Genomic DNA, 18,179 nt, shown 5'->3' with positions numbered 1-18,179 from the left:
TCATAAACTTTTAGGATATAGTATATTTTATCTTATAAGCAATAATGAAATAAATAATTATTATAATAACAAAATGAACAAATTATATTGATATAATAACTATCAAATATAAAATGATAACACATAAATAAAAAATTATTATTTTATAACATACCAATTGTGATTTAATGAGGATTTAGTATCTTAGGAGATTGTGTGAAGAGAAAATTAAAAGAATTTAGTGTTTTATTTAAACACTGAAAGTAGTTGTTGTTTTTATTTAGTGTTTTATTTATTTTTAAAGTAGTTTTTTTTTTTTTTTTTTAATGTTGATGTTTTTTTTTAAGTGTAGTAATATACTTTTAAAAAAATAAATAAAGAGGCTTTGTCGCTTTAGCTGGGCATGTGTTGTATATATAAACTTGTTCTGTAGTGGTTTGATCCATGTTAAAATTTTTTTCCTTTTGTTTTTTTATTAAGATCTCACCGGCATATTAGGCCAGTGGTTTGCACATTTTTGCCCTTGTAATTGTTGGCATGATTCAAAACAATAAGATATAATTATAATAAGAAAAGGATTACATGACGAATTTGGATGGTAATCAAATTAAGATTTTTATCTATTATAGGATAAGAATAAAAAAATTATATCTATTTTTTTTTTAAATCTATAAAAATTTCTGCATTTTGGTGAAGCCACTTGACATAATCACAACTTCTAAGCCCAACTTTTCTTATATAGTATATGATATATATATATATATATATATATATATTAATAGGAAAAGTTTAGATAAAATCCAATTAGATTCTTTTGAATATACACTACTGTTAGTTTCTTTAAGATATTTTCGCCTCTCCTCGTGTGTGTATTTTAAAAATAATTAATATTCTAAAAAAAATTACGTCATATGTTATAAATTATTTATTTTTAGAGTGAGTCTTATTTCTTAATTTTTAAATCAAATGTAGGATCACATCAAAAATATTTATCCAAGCATGGCATACAAAAACCAAAGAGTTTAGAATGAATGAACATTAAAAAAAAAAAATTAAAAAAAAAAGACAATTAACATTTTCTACCTAAACTATCTATTTATATATATATATATATATATATATGTAAGGACACAATTTGCTCCCAAAGCCCAAAAGAGAGGTCAATGGCCCAAAGAGCCCAAAACAATGCATTTGTAGAGATTGGGCTTGAAACTGAACTTTCAATAAGTTAGGTGTCTAATGATCACAGTAGGATAGTTGTTATTAGAAAGCATAAAACAAACAGTTTTAGGCAAGGAAAATCCTCATCTGCAAAGTCCGAGGAAGGTTGTTCTTATATATTTCTCTTAGACTTAACCAAAATAACAGTTCTTAAGTGTACTGTAACACCCCATAATTTTGATACCAATTAAATTATTATACGTAAATTTTTAATGGAGGCCTATAATTAAAATGGATTAAATTAATTTGGGCCTAAGGTATTAAAAAGAAGATAAATACTATGGAATATGAAGCCCAAGTGAGGTGACATATTACATATATGGGCCTTGAAAACCCTAGACTTTCCCCTTAGGTCACACGTGTTTTGCTGATGGGATTTCTTTTTGCTTCAACCGACTATTGAATTCTGCCTTTCTTCACTGTGGCGTTGAGTTGGAGTCTTCAGGTATGATTTTTCTCATGCTCAAGATTTAAGAAGTTTGAATAGTCAATAGCTTGCAATTGATATGAACCTAGACTATCATTATACTAATAGAAAAGGGGTCCTATAATTGTATTATATTAGATAAACATTTGGTCAATATGTCAGGAAGAAACACAGACGTGAGATTGAGCCAAATAGAGTAATAGGTTTGGACTTGGTCATCATGTTAAAGTGAAAAGAATGCTTATGTTATTGCATTCACACTAAGCCACAATTGTTGACCGGTTGTTATTGCATTCACACTAAGCCACAATTGTTGACCAGTTATTATGAATTCACACTAGTTCAACCGTGTAATAGATTTTGGGTTTTTGGAGTGATGAATATAATATTAAAATAGGAACTTTTTATTTATATAGCCGTATGGTCCTCCATAGGCTTTGAAATGGATTTGACATAACTTTAATATATGGCTTCTACCTTTGATTAATAGCTTTATATACTAGGTTGATCCGATAGGTTTATATATATATATATATATATATATATATATCCCGTGGCTTCAAGGGAAAAATGTAAGCATCCGAATTGATAAATTAAGAATACTATCTCATGGCTACCCATGTTAGATTGAATATATATATATATATATATATATATATATATATATAATGGTTAGAGTTAATGGACATCCAGTGGCATCAAGAGGGAATGCTAAGCAACAAATTAAGGTAATACGTGGCTTCCAATAGTAAATTTGATAGTTAAGTGAATAAATGGAGGATTTTGGATATATTAATATTGTTTACGATAAAACCGTTTAAGTGTGAAAATAAATTTTGAAGTGGGAAATTGTGTATTGATGAACCTATTTTTGGTATTGCTAGGTTCTAATTCTACTGAATTGTTGTGATTCAAGGGAGGTTGATTTCATTTATTTTTGCAGCTAAGAGATAAGTGGTGTTTACTAATTTTAGGGGTTTTCCCAAGACAGTGTTGATTATTAAACTATTTTATATGAAAGAAATATGTTGATATTCTATATATAAATGAATATTTTACAAATGTTTGATGTGCACATTGGTTATTCGTTTTATGAAAAACTTGTGGGACAACCTAATTTTATTTAAACTTGTATGTGTGAATATGCCTTTATATTTTGAGAAGTATGAATGGATTATTTTGTGAGCATATTGAATATGTTTTGAAAACCTATGGCAAGTCGTGATTAGAAACTCAGTATGGTATTTAGTCCTTAGCAAGGGACAACCATGCTGCAGCTAGTCCTTAGCAAGGGACGGTCCCAAAAGGGGACAATACACATTTGATAGCTCCTTAGCAAGGGAGCATACTATTGAGGATCCAAAAGGAAGCTCCTTAGCAAGGGAGTGTACCTTTAGGTTCCAAAGGAGCCATCCTTGAGAAATGGGATGAAATGAGGTTCCAGTCCTAAAAAGGGGACAGCACAACCTTGTCAACGGGGCGTAAATGTTGACCACGAGAAAAGCCTAGGAAATTGTTTATGTGATGATATCAATATATATATTATGATGACTCACGATATAAAGATATTATTTTCTTTTACATGAATTAGTTGATGACATAATATTGATGAGTTATAAGTTGTGAATCTGTTGAAAGAATTATTTATTTGAAAGGTTTGTTCCCACACCCCAATGTTAGTGAATTCCACTTATTGAGTTATCTCACCCCCCTTTATTTCCCATTACAGATACATTAGGTGGATTACTAGAGTAGAGATTCTTGGGAGACAGAAGTTACAAATTATTTTTGTGGAACTGAGGATTTTATTATTATTTTATGGCATTAAACTTTGTATTGGAGAATTATTTTGAGGATGTTTGGTATTTGGTGAATTAGAGCTCTGACTTTTGTAATCAGATTCAAGGTTGCTAGTTTCTTTTATTTAATATTTTTTTATGGATTATTAAGATTAAATAGACTTTTATTGCCTATGATTTTGGGGCGTTACATGTACAATGGTTTTTCTATAGATTATTTGATGATCCCTTTGTAATGGGATTTTTCATCTCAGCCCTCCGCGTGTAGATCAGATTGCTGACTTTGATATTTGTCCCATCAGCACTTTTCTAAAGTATTTGGGGGTAGTTGTCAGGCTGAATGTTACTATTCAGGTATCACCTCCACATTAATGCGGTCAGGGGGTTAGTTGTAGAGCATTCAATACAGTGATAGTAGCTTTCTTCTCAGATATTTCCCAACTCTCTTTTATCTTATCCTTATCTGATGTTTATTTTTGCCAACATGATTACTTGAATGGTCGGACCTTTGACCTTTACCCCGTTTAGCCAAGGAGGTACTTCTCCTCAAACAACATTTCCAGTTCCTTATGATTAGACTTCTTCCACGGACCATTAATCTGCATGCCTTCATTAGTATTTACCTATCCTCGGACTATTTGATGTCCTCAGGCACAGCCCACGGCCCAATATCCATATTTGGGCCCTTCATCCCTACAATATATATAGGTAAAACCTAGACAAAATCCAATTAAATTCTACATTTGAAGTCTCACTTTGCGCATTGTGTCCTAAATTATTTATTTTTAGAGAGTGTTTTAATTTTTAATTTTGGAGTTAAATGTGAAACCAAAAGCGAAATTACTAGTGAAAAAAACAAAGTTGCTAATAAAGTACAAAAGTTGCCATGGACCACACTCGAAATAACTAGTGAAATTATGAACATAAAGACAAAAATTTTTAAAAATGGACAATTAACATTTTCTATCTAATAATATTCTTACAAGACTTTTTGAAGAGTTAAAAAAAATATAAGAATAACTATCAATAATATTTAAATTAGAGAGCTACTACATTCACAACATTTTTACAACAAATCATAGGGTTTTTTTTTTTGAGAAATCATCAACAAATCATGGGTACTAGTTGTTATTAGTTCAAATTTGAACCTAATACTAAGATTATTTTTTTGCTCTAACAATAACAACCAGTAACAACTTATCATTTAGGATTTGCTGTGAAAATGTTGTGAACAAATCATTTCTCTTTTAATTATATATGTAAAAATTATACTATGCATCTTGTATATCTTTTATGTATATCTATGCATATACAAGCTTACAAGTTAGTTATTTTAGGGTAATGCTACACTCACAATCACAAATTATTTTACTACATTTTTACAAATTGTTGATATAACAAATTTTTTACTAGTTTTTATCTAGACCTACCATTAATATCATTTTTTTACTTACCAACAACAAATCACCACATCAGCAGTTTGTAAAAAATATTGTAAAATAGTTTTTATCTCTATGTACCATTACTCATTATTTTATGAAAAATGCTAGAGCTTAGCTATGTAGCAAAATTTCACAATATTCTTAAAAGAGCTTATTTGAGATGGACTCGCCGCACATGAAATTTAAATTCTTTTAATATCAGTTGAAAAATATTATTTTTCTTTAGAAAATTAAGAAATATTATAAAATTGTTGTGAATTTTTCTTATATATAATTTATCTAGCTTTATTGATGTGATTACCTCTTTTTTTTTTCTTTTTTTTCTTTTTTTTTAAGTGTTGCATTTGATAATTCGGTCTTTTTCATGTAAAGGCTTCTTAAAATGGGATTAGGATTTTTTTTAGAGTTTTTAGGATAATACTATCATTTAGATAAGTTGTTTCCATAAAAAGGTTGTTTCTAAAATCTTATAAATTTATTTTGGGTGAATTACATATTTGGTCTCTATTCTTTACACTATATTTCAATTTGGTTCCTAACCTTTCAATTGTATCAATTTGGTCCCTAACCTTTCAGTACCGTGTCAATTTAGTCCCTATCGTTATATTTTAAATGAAAATTGCTGACATAACAAACGGTCAAAATAAAATTTTAGTTTATTGTCACATTAACGGAAACTAATTTTTTTATTTTGGCCATTAGACATATTATCAATTTTCATTCAAAAGATAACGGTATGGGCTAAATTGACAGGATATTGAAAGGTTAGGGACCAAATTGATACAGTTGAAAGGTTAGAGATCAAATTGAAATATGTTTATAGGATAGAGACCAAAAACGTAATTTACCCATTTATTTTCAAACAATTTAAATTAATTTTGTCATGTTATCGACATTTAAATTGATATTGATTTATCATCATTATTTTGGTATTTACATAAATTATATATTGATTAATGATTATCATCATTATTTTGGTATTTATGTAAATTATTAATCATATGGTAAAGTCTAATATACTTTTATCAAATAAATGGATAGAATTTTAAAATTTTCATAATAAAATTACCTTAAAATTTTTAAATGGCCTTAATCTTTTCATATCATTTATATACTCGTTTACAGTGTACCTAAGCCTTGCCTAATGTGTAGTCAAATTAAACTTGGTTCACTAGTGGCCTATGATAAAGAACAATTTTCATTAAATGGACTTTATAGGTTAAAATACCACGTATCTATATATATGGAGTCTTGTTAACAGATATCTTTAGAAAAATTGTTAATTAATAAACCATTTTAAAAAAGTTTTGAAACTCTTTTATGGGAAATATAATCAAAATAATTAAAATAATTTTTTCTTTTCCCATACATGCTTTGATAAATAAAAAACTGAGATATTATCATATAGAACTCCTCTTGTTATCGATTTCTCCGGTTGGCTGAAGGATTTGCACACTGATTTGCTTCCTTGTGAAAATTTCTAAGCGTTATTTGTCATCATTGCTCCAGAACAATCCTGCCATCATTAACAAAAATACTGAGACCAAAGGCAGGGGTGTTGCATGCCATGTTGACTATTGAAGATCAAGCTTTTTCTGCAGCGCATCATGATAACGTGACATGCAATACATATAGCAAACAATTTGACCAAATTGCTTCATTGACAATTTAGGTGGTTGTTATGAATAATAATAATAATAAATGTCTCCTGCGTAATCCTCAATCCTCAATAACTCTCTATTTGCTCTTATTCTTTAGTCCTTTGCTGTTGCAAGGGAATTAGGTGAGTACTTCCTAGATAACCACCATATGGGTATGCATTCCTTTTTTGCTTTGTTTTTTTGGTGGAAAAATTGTGATAACTTTGAGCCTATTTGGCATCAGCTTCACATTTTAGTTTTTAGTTTTTATGTACAGCTTTTTAAAAAACTATTTTTCCTTTTTTTTTTTCACTTTTTCAATCTTTTTCAAGATACAAAGTATACTTTAGTACATTTTAAGCAAAAAAATTTCAACAAACAGCTAGATAAGTTGTTGCCAAATAGATGTTTCGTGTCATCTTAGAAGAAATTGTTTACGAATTGCCTATAGTTGTGATTAGGTAGCCACCTCCATCTTTTCTACTACCTAACTAGTACAACCATCAGAATAAATGTGCACAACTTTGTACTTGTTGGTCATATGATATTATAGAGAGCTCAATGCTCAGGGTGAAAAACTTTCATATTCTTTTCTGTTCACCAAACAGTACTGTATGAAACTAGGCAGTTAAGTTAACAACGTTAGCTTCTAAATCCATATCTGAAAATCTTTTGGTCTTGTAACCCTCACAGAACTGTCTAACTTTGTGGTTCCCCTTTTGATGTAAGAAAAAAACTTTTGTACCCTTTGGTAGAAGGGATCACCAAGAGGAGCATTCAGAGAGAATTACCATGCACCTGGCAAATAAATCAATGACAGACAACACCTATTTCTTCTCTGGTTCATTTTAGTAAATCCAGAAACTTTGCATCTGAGTAAAAAAAAAAAATCATCCATTGTCAAACAATATTGCTTTCAAATAACTAGATCATAATGAACCCTATTAACCTTTCCTACATGTAATATTCATTGACTAACATAGATAATTAGATACAAAAACATAAGCGGATACAACCATATGGTGCTTGAGGCAATCCCCCTTGCAATTGGTTCTGAGAACCTCATTACAGATGTACTTGTTTTTCTGAAAAATAGTTACCACAAAAATTGAAGACTCTCATACAGATAGACTTAACAATCTAAACAAGTAGAAGACAGATAAAGAAAGTTTACAGAACCCCATAACTCCCCCCCCCCCCCCAGCTGATAGCTCTTCCAATAACATCATACAATGTAGATTTCTAATGCAGAATATAGCTAAATGTATCCTCTATCTAGGCAACAGCTCGCTCTCAGTTTTCCAACAAACGAGGCTGCTTCTGTGAGGCACGACCTTCGATACATCCTTGATATTTATTTTGAACGTTTTCAACTCCATGTGCTTAATCTCATATAGATAGATGCGGCCATCATTCTTGGAATTCTCATGCTTAAACATCATTACTTCACCATTCCTTAAACTAGCCAGGGCAACAAGTTTGTGAAAATTTGGCAAAGAATGTTCGTATTTGTTGGGTAATGAAGGATTCTTCGAGACTGTATAATTTACAGACTCTGAAAGAATACTATGTTTCTTGACCCAAACCTGTGCAGCAAAATCTTTCAAAATCCAAACATCAATTTTTATATTAGAGACATTGTACACAAAGGAAAGATATCCACCCATCTCCAACAAAGAATATCTTTTCCTGTCAATCTTCTTTCCAGGAGTTGGAAGATACGTTTTCCTTGGTGTTTCATCATTCACATCCATAGAAATAACATATTCCTTCGAACTAACATACCAATGCAAAACCTGCCCATGTATTGACACAGGGTCACGCCAGTGAAATGTGTCAAGGTTAAAAGGCCGCTCATGTGGCTCCTTGAATGGACCAGGAATGCATTTCCATTTGTTATCGGAACAACCTAGGGTGAAAATCTCATATCCAAAACCATCAGCATAAATGTGCACCACTTTGTACTCTTTGGTAGAAAGGCTAAATCCAAGCGCCACTCCACATGTTTTATGTGGGCAACCGGAAGGGCATTGAGGGAGAATAGCCTTGCACTTGGTAAGAAAATTGATGACATTTAGCTTCCCTTCAATTTTTGGATCATTAATTAGAAGCAATCCACTGCAACTAGACCTAATCCTTCCCATTCGAGCCAAACCAAAATTATCTAACTTGAAGTCAAACTCTTTTTCATCCATTCTCAACGATGTTGCTTTGAAATATGAGCGTTTCTTGACTGGTATCAGCAATTCGGCTTTACTGTGAATAAAATTTTGGGCAATGAACATTTTGCTAGAGATTATATCATGCCATGACTTGCATAAATACCTGTACTTTTGAAGATAATCAGCTGGAATCTATACTATGATGTTATAGATGACAAGTTCAAGAAGATTTGGCAGGGGAGTTTTTTTGTCCTTGTGGTATTTCAGGAGGCTCTTCTCTTTTGTCTTGTAGTGTGTGTAAATATCTTCAGAGTCAAAGATGACATTTTCAAGAAGATTTGCCAAAGCTTCTTCTTCTTCTTCTTCATTGCAGTATTGCAGGATGTTCCATTTCAACTCGTACCTCATTTTTGTTTCCCATGAAAAATTGAATACTGCAATCTGATACGTACAAAGGGTGAATTTCTAAAGCAATCTTATGTAAGAAAATATAATCTGAATGCACAATTTATGCAAGTTTACAGGCTAAACTGAAGACAACTCCAATTGCACTACTAGTCTGCTAAGCAGACCCATCTGGTTCACAATGTAACAACAAAATAGACAATAGAGAACTCTCAACAAAGTGTGGACAAGCAATTAAATCTTAAGAGTACTGGTTAAGCACATTTAATAAAGGAATAGGCAATTTTTGCAAGGGTGATGCAGTCAGTAGCTTTAAGGTTATGATCCTTTTTTTTTAGTTTGATGAATGAAAAAACTTTCCATTAGACAGTTTAAAAATTTACAACATTTACAACCAGTTTAGACACTGCAGCCCCAAAACAGCACACCACCACGCCCAATAGCTACACAACTAACAAGAATAACAAACATTAGGGGGATTCTCCTTGAACAACAGAGGACCCTATTCAAAACAGTATGCTTCATCTTACACCAAAACAACCTATGTCCAATGTCGACAGCTATAGCTTGCAATAAATCTTCCTCAGATCTCTCTCTCTCATTTTTATATTTGAGCATTCCAATCAAGCCAAAGATGGCAGATGGTCTCTACTCACTTTATACCCAAGCTAACTTACCAATATTCATTTTCATGGCATCAAGACCAAGACTATTGTGGACATCAGTTGGTTTAATTGGTAAAGTATATTGTTGTCAAATTAAAGAATTAAGATCGAAATTTGCCTACATTGGGGGAAGTCAGACAAAGGTCCAGCAAACTTTATGCCGATATCCAGGATCAAAATCACTAACAATATTGAGGATTACAATTATACTCTCAAATTGTCACAAACTTATAAAACCTAAGGTAACCCAAATCCCTAATACACCCTCAGTTGATCTCACAGTAATTAACTCTCTCACTAGAAAAACTGTCTTCTAACTCTCACATGCACCAAAGCTACACCAACAACATATGAATACAGGCTATTAGTTATTACATGCCCTTGTTTAGTTTCTTATCAATGTGAATTGCCACTTTTAATATGAATAATGCACCTCCTCACTCCATTTTATTCTACTAATCAATTTGAGATTCCAAAATCAACTAGGAAACATCTAAACCATTCCCATATGGACTATAATTCTCCCTTTTTTTTTTCTTTTTAAAAAAAGAAAAAAAAGAAATACCTATGGACTATATCACAACGTTAATATAAAACTGATTATTGATGACAGGAAATTTGTGGTTTTGATGGTCAGGAATGAGCTCTTTTTCTTGTTATTGATGACAATTTTTTTTTTTATGGAGTGGTTTTTCCAGGATCATATGAGGGTTCTACATATAACATATAGTAGTACAAATAACACCAAGCACTAACTAAAACTACTCTTGCACTCAGCAAGGAAAAAAAAAAAAAAAAAACTACTCTGTCTAACAATACCTTGCAAGATTATTGTAATCACGTCAGTAAGCTAATATCTATATCAGTTTTTAATCTGTGAACTTTTCTTTTCTTTTCTTTTTTTCCTTGAACGAAACCAAATATTGAGCAATATACTATATGTCTACATCATTCACCCAAAAAAAAAAAAAAAAAAAAAACCCAGAAGAGAAAATTATCCAAAAGTACTTTAAGCGAGAGAGAGAGAGATCATACCTATGGTGAAGCAGCAAAGTGAACTGTTTTTGTTTGATACCAACTCTGTTTAACACACATGACTATGTTGTAAAATAAAAGCTTTATATACGAAACAGAGTTATTGACTTATAGTTGAAGAAGAACGGAACCGACTTTGTTTTAATATCCAGATTCAAATGGGCCGAGCTCAACACTATAAGGGCCCAATTCTGATTTCATCCGAAAATTTGATTTATGGTCCGGTGGACCCACCAGTCTGACTTTTCGATTTGGCTTTTAAAAAAAATGGGAGAAATGAAACAAATATCTTCTTCTTCTTTTTTTTTTTTTTTAATTTATTTTTAATGTCTCTTAGGGTCCGTCTAGAATCTATTTATTTTGCTGAAATTGAAAACTTTTTATTGAAAGTACTATAGATAAAGGTAAAAATTAATTGAAATAGTATAGTAGGACTCATAAATAGTACCAAAAAAGTGAGTGAGACCCATAAATAGTAGCAAAAATAAGCTGAATAGTAAAATAAGTTGGCAAAAATAATTTTTTCCAAACGGACACTTATAGTCCTTTGATAATTACTTTTATATTATTTTTCTTGATTTTCATTGTCATATAACACTATGGTATGTAAATACCATCTAAAGTCATTTTAGATGAGATTTTAATTTGAACATTGTGTAATTTGATTCAATTTCTGCGTGTAAATGATCCTAAGGGATATATGTTTCAACTTTTAATACAAACTAGTCGATGATCCATGCGATGTATAGGAATAAATAATTATTTTGTATTGATATAATGTATAATTTTTTCTCTATAATTTGTTGAAGATAATTTGTTCTCTCTAAAAATTAAATAGTTTCTATTCGGTCCAATCAGGTCTACTTTGGTGCAATTTGGTCCACTCGGTCAATTTCAATCCCCTTCAATTCATTTTTAGACTAATTGGGCTTTAAATTGATTCTTTTTGTAGATTTCCTTTTCAAGTTTAGCTCAAAAATTCTTCTTCTTTTTTTTCTTAATTTTTGGGTTGAAAAGTATGAAATTTTATTATATTTAGGCTAAACTCTTTAGTTTTGAGTTAAAAAAATACAAAAAAATTAGAAATTAGAAATTAGAAATATGAATCCTAAAAATGCAATAAAAATGATAAATATTCAAAAGTCTTATTCGGTCCATCAGGTTCTATTCGGTCCTATTTACTCCATTCTATCCACTAAAGTGTTATTCAGTCCATTCGGTCTTATTCAGTCTTATTTGGTCCCTTCGGTCCACATTGGTCTCATTCTGTCCAGTGTCCACTTCGGTTCTATTCGGTCAACATTGGTCCTATTCGAGCTACTCAGTCCACTATGGTCCTAATCTGTCCATTCATTCTTATTCGCTCCACTTTGCTCTTATTCGGTCCACTTCGGTCATATTCGGTCTGCTTCGGTCCACCTTGCTCCTATTCAGTCACTGCCTCTGGCGTGATGTGGACAAACGCTAAGGACAGCAAACCATTCTAAGGTTTAAGATGATCCAATCTAACACCATTGTCAGAATACTTTGATTAATCTTCGAAGATATATATCATTGACATAAAGACATTTAGATAACTCCAAATCAAAATTCAGGATATGGAACTTACAGTTGGCTAATATTGTTGGAGACAAACAAGATGTGACAAAATCAACCCTTCAACCACAAAAAACCTACACTTACTAGCTCACACAAAAACAAAGAAATGTGACGATCTCAAAAGAATATGACACATGAGGAGGACAAGAATAGTCTCCAATCTACAACTCCGTGTACGTGTAATAAAGATTATTAAGATTAGGGAAATTAAAGCAACCCTTTAGCCATGCATTCCTTAATTATCGTTATTAGGCCATCAATCACCTATAAAAATCATGCATTACTCACTTAATCTGCATATATAGTCAAGCAAAATATAAACTGTGCTAACTAAAAACTCCATACAACTTCAAAATGGCATTCAAGTCACCAATTTCAGTAGCTTTACTCTGCTTAGTAGTGCTAGCATTGGCAATGGGTTCCAATGCTGGTGGAATAGCTATATATTGGGGTCAAAATGGGAATGAAGGCACTTTGGCAGAGACTTGTGCCACAGGAAACTATGACTTTGTGAATATAGCTTTTCTATCCTCCTTTGGAAATGGTCAGACTCCTATGATTAACCTTGCTGGCCATTGTGATCCATACAGCAATGGCTGCACCAGCTTAAGCTCTGACATAAAATCATGTCAAGCCAAAGGCATTAATGTTATTCTTTCAATTGGAGGAGGGGCAGGGAGTTACTACCTCACCTCTTCTGAGGATGCTAGACAAGTTGCTACTTATCTTTGGAATAACTTCTTGGGTGGACAATCCTCATCTCGCCCGCTTGGTGACGCTGCTCTGGATGGAATTGACTTTGATATTGAAGGAGGCTCCAACCAACATTGGGATGACTTGGCAAGATACCTATCTGGATACAGCAATAAGGGTAAGAAGGTGTACTTAACCTCAGCTCCGCAGTGTCCTTTTCCAGATGCTTGGGTTGGTGGTGCCCTTACGACAGGTTTGTTTGACTATGTCTGGGTCCAATTCTACAATAACCCCCCTTGCCAGTACATTACTGGTAGTATTATCAATCTTGAAGATGCATGGAAGCAGTGGACTTCAGGTATCCCTACTACCAAGATTTTCTTAGGACTACCTGCTGCTCCTGCGGCAGCTGGAAGTGGCTTCATTCCTGCAGTTGATCTCACCTCTCAAGTGCTTCCAGCGATTAAAAATTCTCACAAGTATGGAGGTGTTATGCTGCGGTCCAAGTATTACAGCGATCAATCTGGATACAGTTCGGCCATCAAGAGCCATGTCTAAATATCAAGATCACTATTTGAGATTCCTATTTAAGTAACTTCCTAGATGGAGGGTTTATGTATCTTCCAATAGTATTCTGTAGTATGGATGTATGATTTATAAATATTATGAATAAAAACTTGGAGAATTGTGTGTTTTTGGTACATGTTCCCTCCTTCCCTTTGGTTTTTCTTGGAGTCTTGCCTCCGATCTTGATGACATGCTTGATTAACATAGATGATTAGATACAAAAACATAGGTGGATACAACCATGGGGTGCTTAAGGCAATCCCCATAGACTATGCCCCTTGCAACCGCTGAGAAGAACCTCATCACAGATGTACTTTTTTTGAAAAAAAAAAAAAAAGGTTCCCCAAAAGTTTAAGACTCATACATTAGACTCAACTCTCTAAATGAGTAGAAGACAGAGAAATGTATGGGATTAGTATCTTCTGCTCTAATACTATGTTAAATTACCGATTCTTCCAAAAGCATAAGCTGCTAGGAAATGACAAATTTAATCATAATTTTAACAGGTCTAATCTAATTTTCCAATGCAAAACCTGCCCAGATATTGACTTGAGTCTCTCAAATAGTTTCCTAGGTCCAAGGGCTAGACATCTAACTCCTAGAATGGCACAGGAATGCATTATTTTCATAACAACCTAAGGTGAAAATCTCATGGTAAAAACCATCAAAATAAATGTGCACAACTTTCTACCCTTTTGTCATGAATTCATGATATTATAGAAAGCTCAATGCTTAGGCCTCTAGGTGTAAAATTTGGCCTTGTAACCCTTTCAGAACTCTCTGAATTTGTAGTTCTCCTTCTGATGTAACAAAAAAATCTTTGTGCTCTTTGGAAAAAGGGATCGCCAAGAAGAGAATTCAGAAAGAGTTACCATGCACCTGGGAAAAAAAATCCATGATAGACAGCACCCCTTTCTTCTCTGGGTCATTTATTAAAGCCAGAAACATTGCATCTGAATAAAGCTCTTTTCCATTCATTGTCAACCAACATTGCTTTCAAATAAGTAGATCATAATGAACCCCGTCAACCTTTCCAATATGTAATATTCATTAATTAACATAGATAATTAATTACAAAAACATAAGTTGATACAACCATATGGTGCTTGAGGCCTTGAGGCAATCCCCATAGATTAAGTATGCCCCCTGAAATCACTAAGAAGAACCTCATTACAGATGTACTTGTTTTTGTGAAAAATAGTTTCCCCAAAAGTTGAAGACTCTCAAAAATCAGACTTTAAGCTATTCCATTAACATCATACAATGTAGCAATCTAATGTAGTATATAGCTAGATGTATTCTCTAGGCAACAACTCACTCTTAGTTTTCCAACAAATGAGGCTGCTTCTGTGAGGCACGACCTTCGATTGACCCCTGATCTTCAACGCAAACCTTTTCAACTCCATGTGCTTAATGTCATATAGATAGATGCAACCATAATTCGTGTTAGTCTTATGCTTAAACATGATTACTTCACCATTCCTTAAACTAGACAGGGCAACAAGTTTGCGAAAATCTGGCAAAGAATGTTTGCATTTGTTGGGTAATGAAGGAATATTTAAAGTTGTACAATTTACTGACCCTGCAAGAATACTATGTTTCTTGAACCAAACTTGTGCAGCAAAATCTTTCAAAATCCAAACATCAATTTGTATATCAGAGACATTGTACACAACGGAAAGATATCCACCCATCTCCAACAAAGAATATCTTTTCTTGTCAATCTCCTCTCCAAGAGTTGGAAGATACGTTTTCCTTGGTGTTTCATCATTCACATCCATAGAAATAATATATTCCTTCGAACTAACATACCAATGCAAAACCTGCCCATGTATTGACACAGGGTCACTCCAACGAAATGTATCAAGGTTAAAAGGGCGCTCAAATGGCACTTTGAATGGACCAGGAATGCATTTCCATTTGTTATCGGAACAACCTAAGGTGAAAATCTCATATCCAAAACCATCAGCATACATGTGCACCACTTTGTACTCTTTGGTAGAAGGGCTAAATCCCAGTGCCACTCCACATTTTTTATGTGGGCAACCGGTAGGGCATCGAGGGAGTTTAACCATGCACTTGGTAAGAAAATTGATGACATTTAGCTTCCCTTCAATTTTTGGATCATGAATTAGAACCAAGCCATTGCAACTAGACCTAATACATCCCATTCTCATTCCAGCAAAATCAAGTTTCTCTAACTTGAAGTCAAGCTCTTTTTCATCCATTCTCAACGATATTGCTTTCAGATGCGGGTATGTCTTGACTACTATCAGCAATTCGGTAATACTGTGAATGAAATTCTGGGCAATGAACTTTTTGCTAGAGATTATTTCATGCCATAATTTGCATACACACCTATACTTTTGAAGATATTCAGCTGGAATCTTCATTATAATGTTATAGATGACAAGTTCAGGAAAATTCGGGAGGGGATTTTGTTTTTGCTTGTGGTATTTGAGGAGGTTCTTCTCTTTCATCTTGTAGTGTGTAAAAATTTCTTCAAAGTCAAAGATGACATTTTCATAAAGAATTGCAAAAGGATTTTCTTCTTCTTCTTCTTCTTTTTCTTCTTCTTCATTGCAGTATTGCAGGATATTCTTTTTCCCTTTCAACTCGTACCTCATTTTTGTTTCTCCTGAAAAATTGAATACTGAAATCAGATATGTACATAGGGGAAATTTCTAAAAGCAATCTTATATTAGAAATATAAACTGAATGCACAATGTATGCAAGTTTACAGGCAAAAGAGAAGACAACTCCAATTGCTCTACTAGTCTGCTAAGCACTAAGCAAATCCATCTGGTTCACAGTACAACAACAAGATAGACTGGCTTACAACAGTTTACTCTCAACAAAGTGTGGACAAGCAATTAAATCTTATAAGTGGTCTTTAAGCATATTTAATTAGGGAATTGGTAATTCTTGCAAGGGTGATGCAATCAGTGGCATTGAGTTTGTGATCTTTTTTTTTTCCTTTTTCTTATTTTCTTTTTGATGAATGAAAAACTTTCGATTAGACAGTGTAAATATTTACATGTACAACCAGTACAGACACTGCAGCCCCAAAACAGCACACCACCATGCCCAATAGCTTCACAACTAACAAGAATGAAAAACAGAATGCGTAACATGTTACACCCAAGCAACCTATATCTAATGTCAGCAGCTATAGCTTGCATCAAATCTTCCTCAGATTCAGCTCTCCCATTTTATATTAGAGCATTCCAATCAAGCCAAAGATGGTAGATGGTCCTAATATACCAAAGCTAACTGAGCAATAGTCATTTAAAAACTATTACCTTCCCATTTCTTAAGATCCCAATCCAGCCTTTTTTTTTTCATGGCACCAAGACCAAGACTATTGTGGGGCAGTTGGTTCACTTGGTTGAATTGGTATATATTGTTGTTAAATGAAAAACTCAAGATTGAATCATGCCTATATTGGGGGAAGGGGATCAGGTCAGACAAAGGTTCAGCAAACTTTATGCATATATCCACGAGCAAAATCAACAAACAATAATTAGGATTACATTTATATTTTATACTCACAAATTGTCACAAATTTATAAACATAAGCTAACACCCATAGTTGATATCAGACTAATAAACTCTTGCAGTATACAAAACTTATTCTTCTAACTCTCACACACACCAAAGCTACCCCACCACTTATGTATAGAGGTTGTTTATTTCCTTATCGAAGTGAGACTGCCACTTTTAATATGATCAATGTACCTCCTCACTCCATAGTATTCTACTAATCAATCTGAGATTTCAAAATCAACTAGGAAACATCTAAACTATTCCCATATTGACTACTCCTTTTTTCAAAAGACCTATGGACTATATAACTAATTAATATATGTGTGTTTGTGTGATATATATATATATATATATCAGTTTTTTAGCAGTGCACTTTTCTTTTCTTGAACAAAATTTAATATTGATTATTAGCAATATACTATATCATTCATTCACCCCAAACAAACCATGAGAAAACTACCCAAAAGTACTTTAAGAGAGAAAGAACATACCTATGGTGAAGCAGCAAAGTGCACGGTTTTTCTTTGATACCTACTCTGTCTAAACACATGAAGGAGATGTTGTAGAATACACCTTTATATACAAAACAGAAGAAGAAGAAGAAGAGAGAGAACCGACTTTATTATACAAATTCCAACTGGGCCGAGCTCAACACAATAAAGGCCCAATTCTGATTTCTTCCAATGAATTGATTTATGGACCCGTGGGTCCACCAGCCGACTTTTCTCTTTTGCTTTAAATAATAGATAAAACAAATCTAGGGGTGTCAATTCGGGTTAGCGTGTCGGGTTCGTGTCGTGTCGAGGTAGGGGTATTCGACTAAATGACTCAACCCTAACCCGACCCATTTAATAATCGTGTCATGATCCTTCAACCCTAACCCGACCTGTTAATAAGGCGGGTTGACCTGACCCAACCCATTTGACACACTTAATAAACGAGTCGTGTTGGGTTGACACGAATGTAACACAACCCATTTCAACCTACATAATATTAAAT

General features: G+C 33.1%; 3 protein-coding genes across 3 annotated transcripts; 1 reads left to right on the top strand and 2 right to left on the bottom strand.

Annotated features, from left to right (window-relative positions):
* Positions 1-7,716: 7,716 nt before the first annotated feature.
* On the bottom strand, positions 7,717-10,860 carry LOC115953643. The gene is made up of 2 exons (XM_031071383.1): positions 10,776-10,860; positions 7,717-9,111 (listed from the first exon to the last, which is right to left on the bottom strand). Exon 2 carries the CDS (start codon positions 8,791-8,793, stop codon positions 7,780-7,782), a length of 1,014 nt encoding a protein of 337 aa, XP_030927243.1. The 5' UTR covers positions 8,794-9,111; positions 10,776-10,860; the 3' UTR covers positions 7,717-7,779.
* Positions 10,861-12,728: 1,868 nt separating this feature from the next.
* Positions 12,729-13,650, top strand: LOC115953644 (acidic endochitinase-like). The gene has a single exon (XM_031071384.1). It carries the CDS (start codon positions 12,729-12,731, stop codon positions 13,623-13,625), a length of 897 nt encoding a protein of 298 aa, XP_030927244.1. The 3' UTR covers positions 13,626-13,650.
* Positions 13,651-14,923: 1,273 nt separating this feature from the next.
* LOC115951977 (F-box protein At5g49610-like) lies at positions 14,924-17,726 on the bottom strand. The gene is made up of 2 exons (XM_031069085.1): positions 17,672-17,726; positions 14,924-16,272 (listed from the first exon to the last, which is right to left on the bottom strand). Exon 2 carries the CDS (start codon positions 16,259-16,261, stop codon positions 14,924-14,926), a length of 1,338 nt encoding a protein of 445 aa, XP_030924945.1. The 5' UTR covers positions 16,262-16,272; positions 17,672-17,726.
* Between the last annotated feature and the right edge of the window lie 453 nt (positions 17,727-18,179).

Source organism: Quercus lobata, chromosome 7, assembly GCF_001633185.2.
Source record: "Quercus lobata isolate SW786 chromosome 7, ValleyOak3.0 Primary Assembly, whole genome shotgun sequence".
Lineage (NCBI taxonomy): Eukaryota > Viridiplantae > Streptophyta > Magnoliopsida > Fagales > Fagaceae > Quercus > Quercus lobata.
This window is presented reverse-complemented; position numbering and strand designations above follow the sequence as displayed.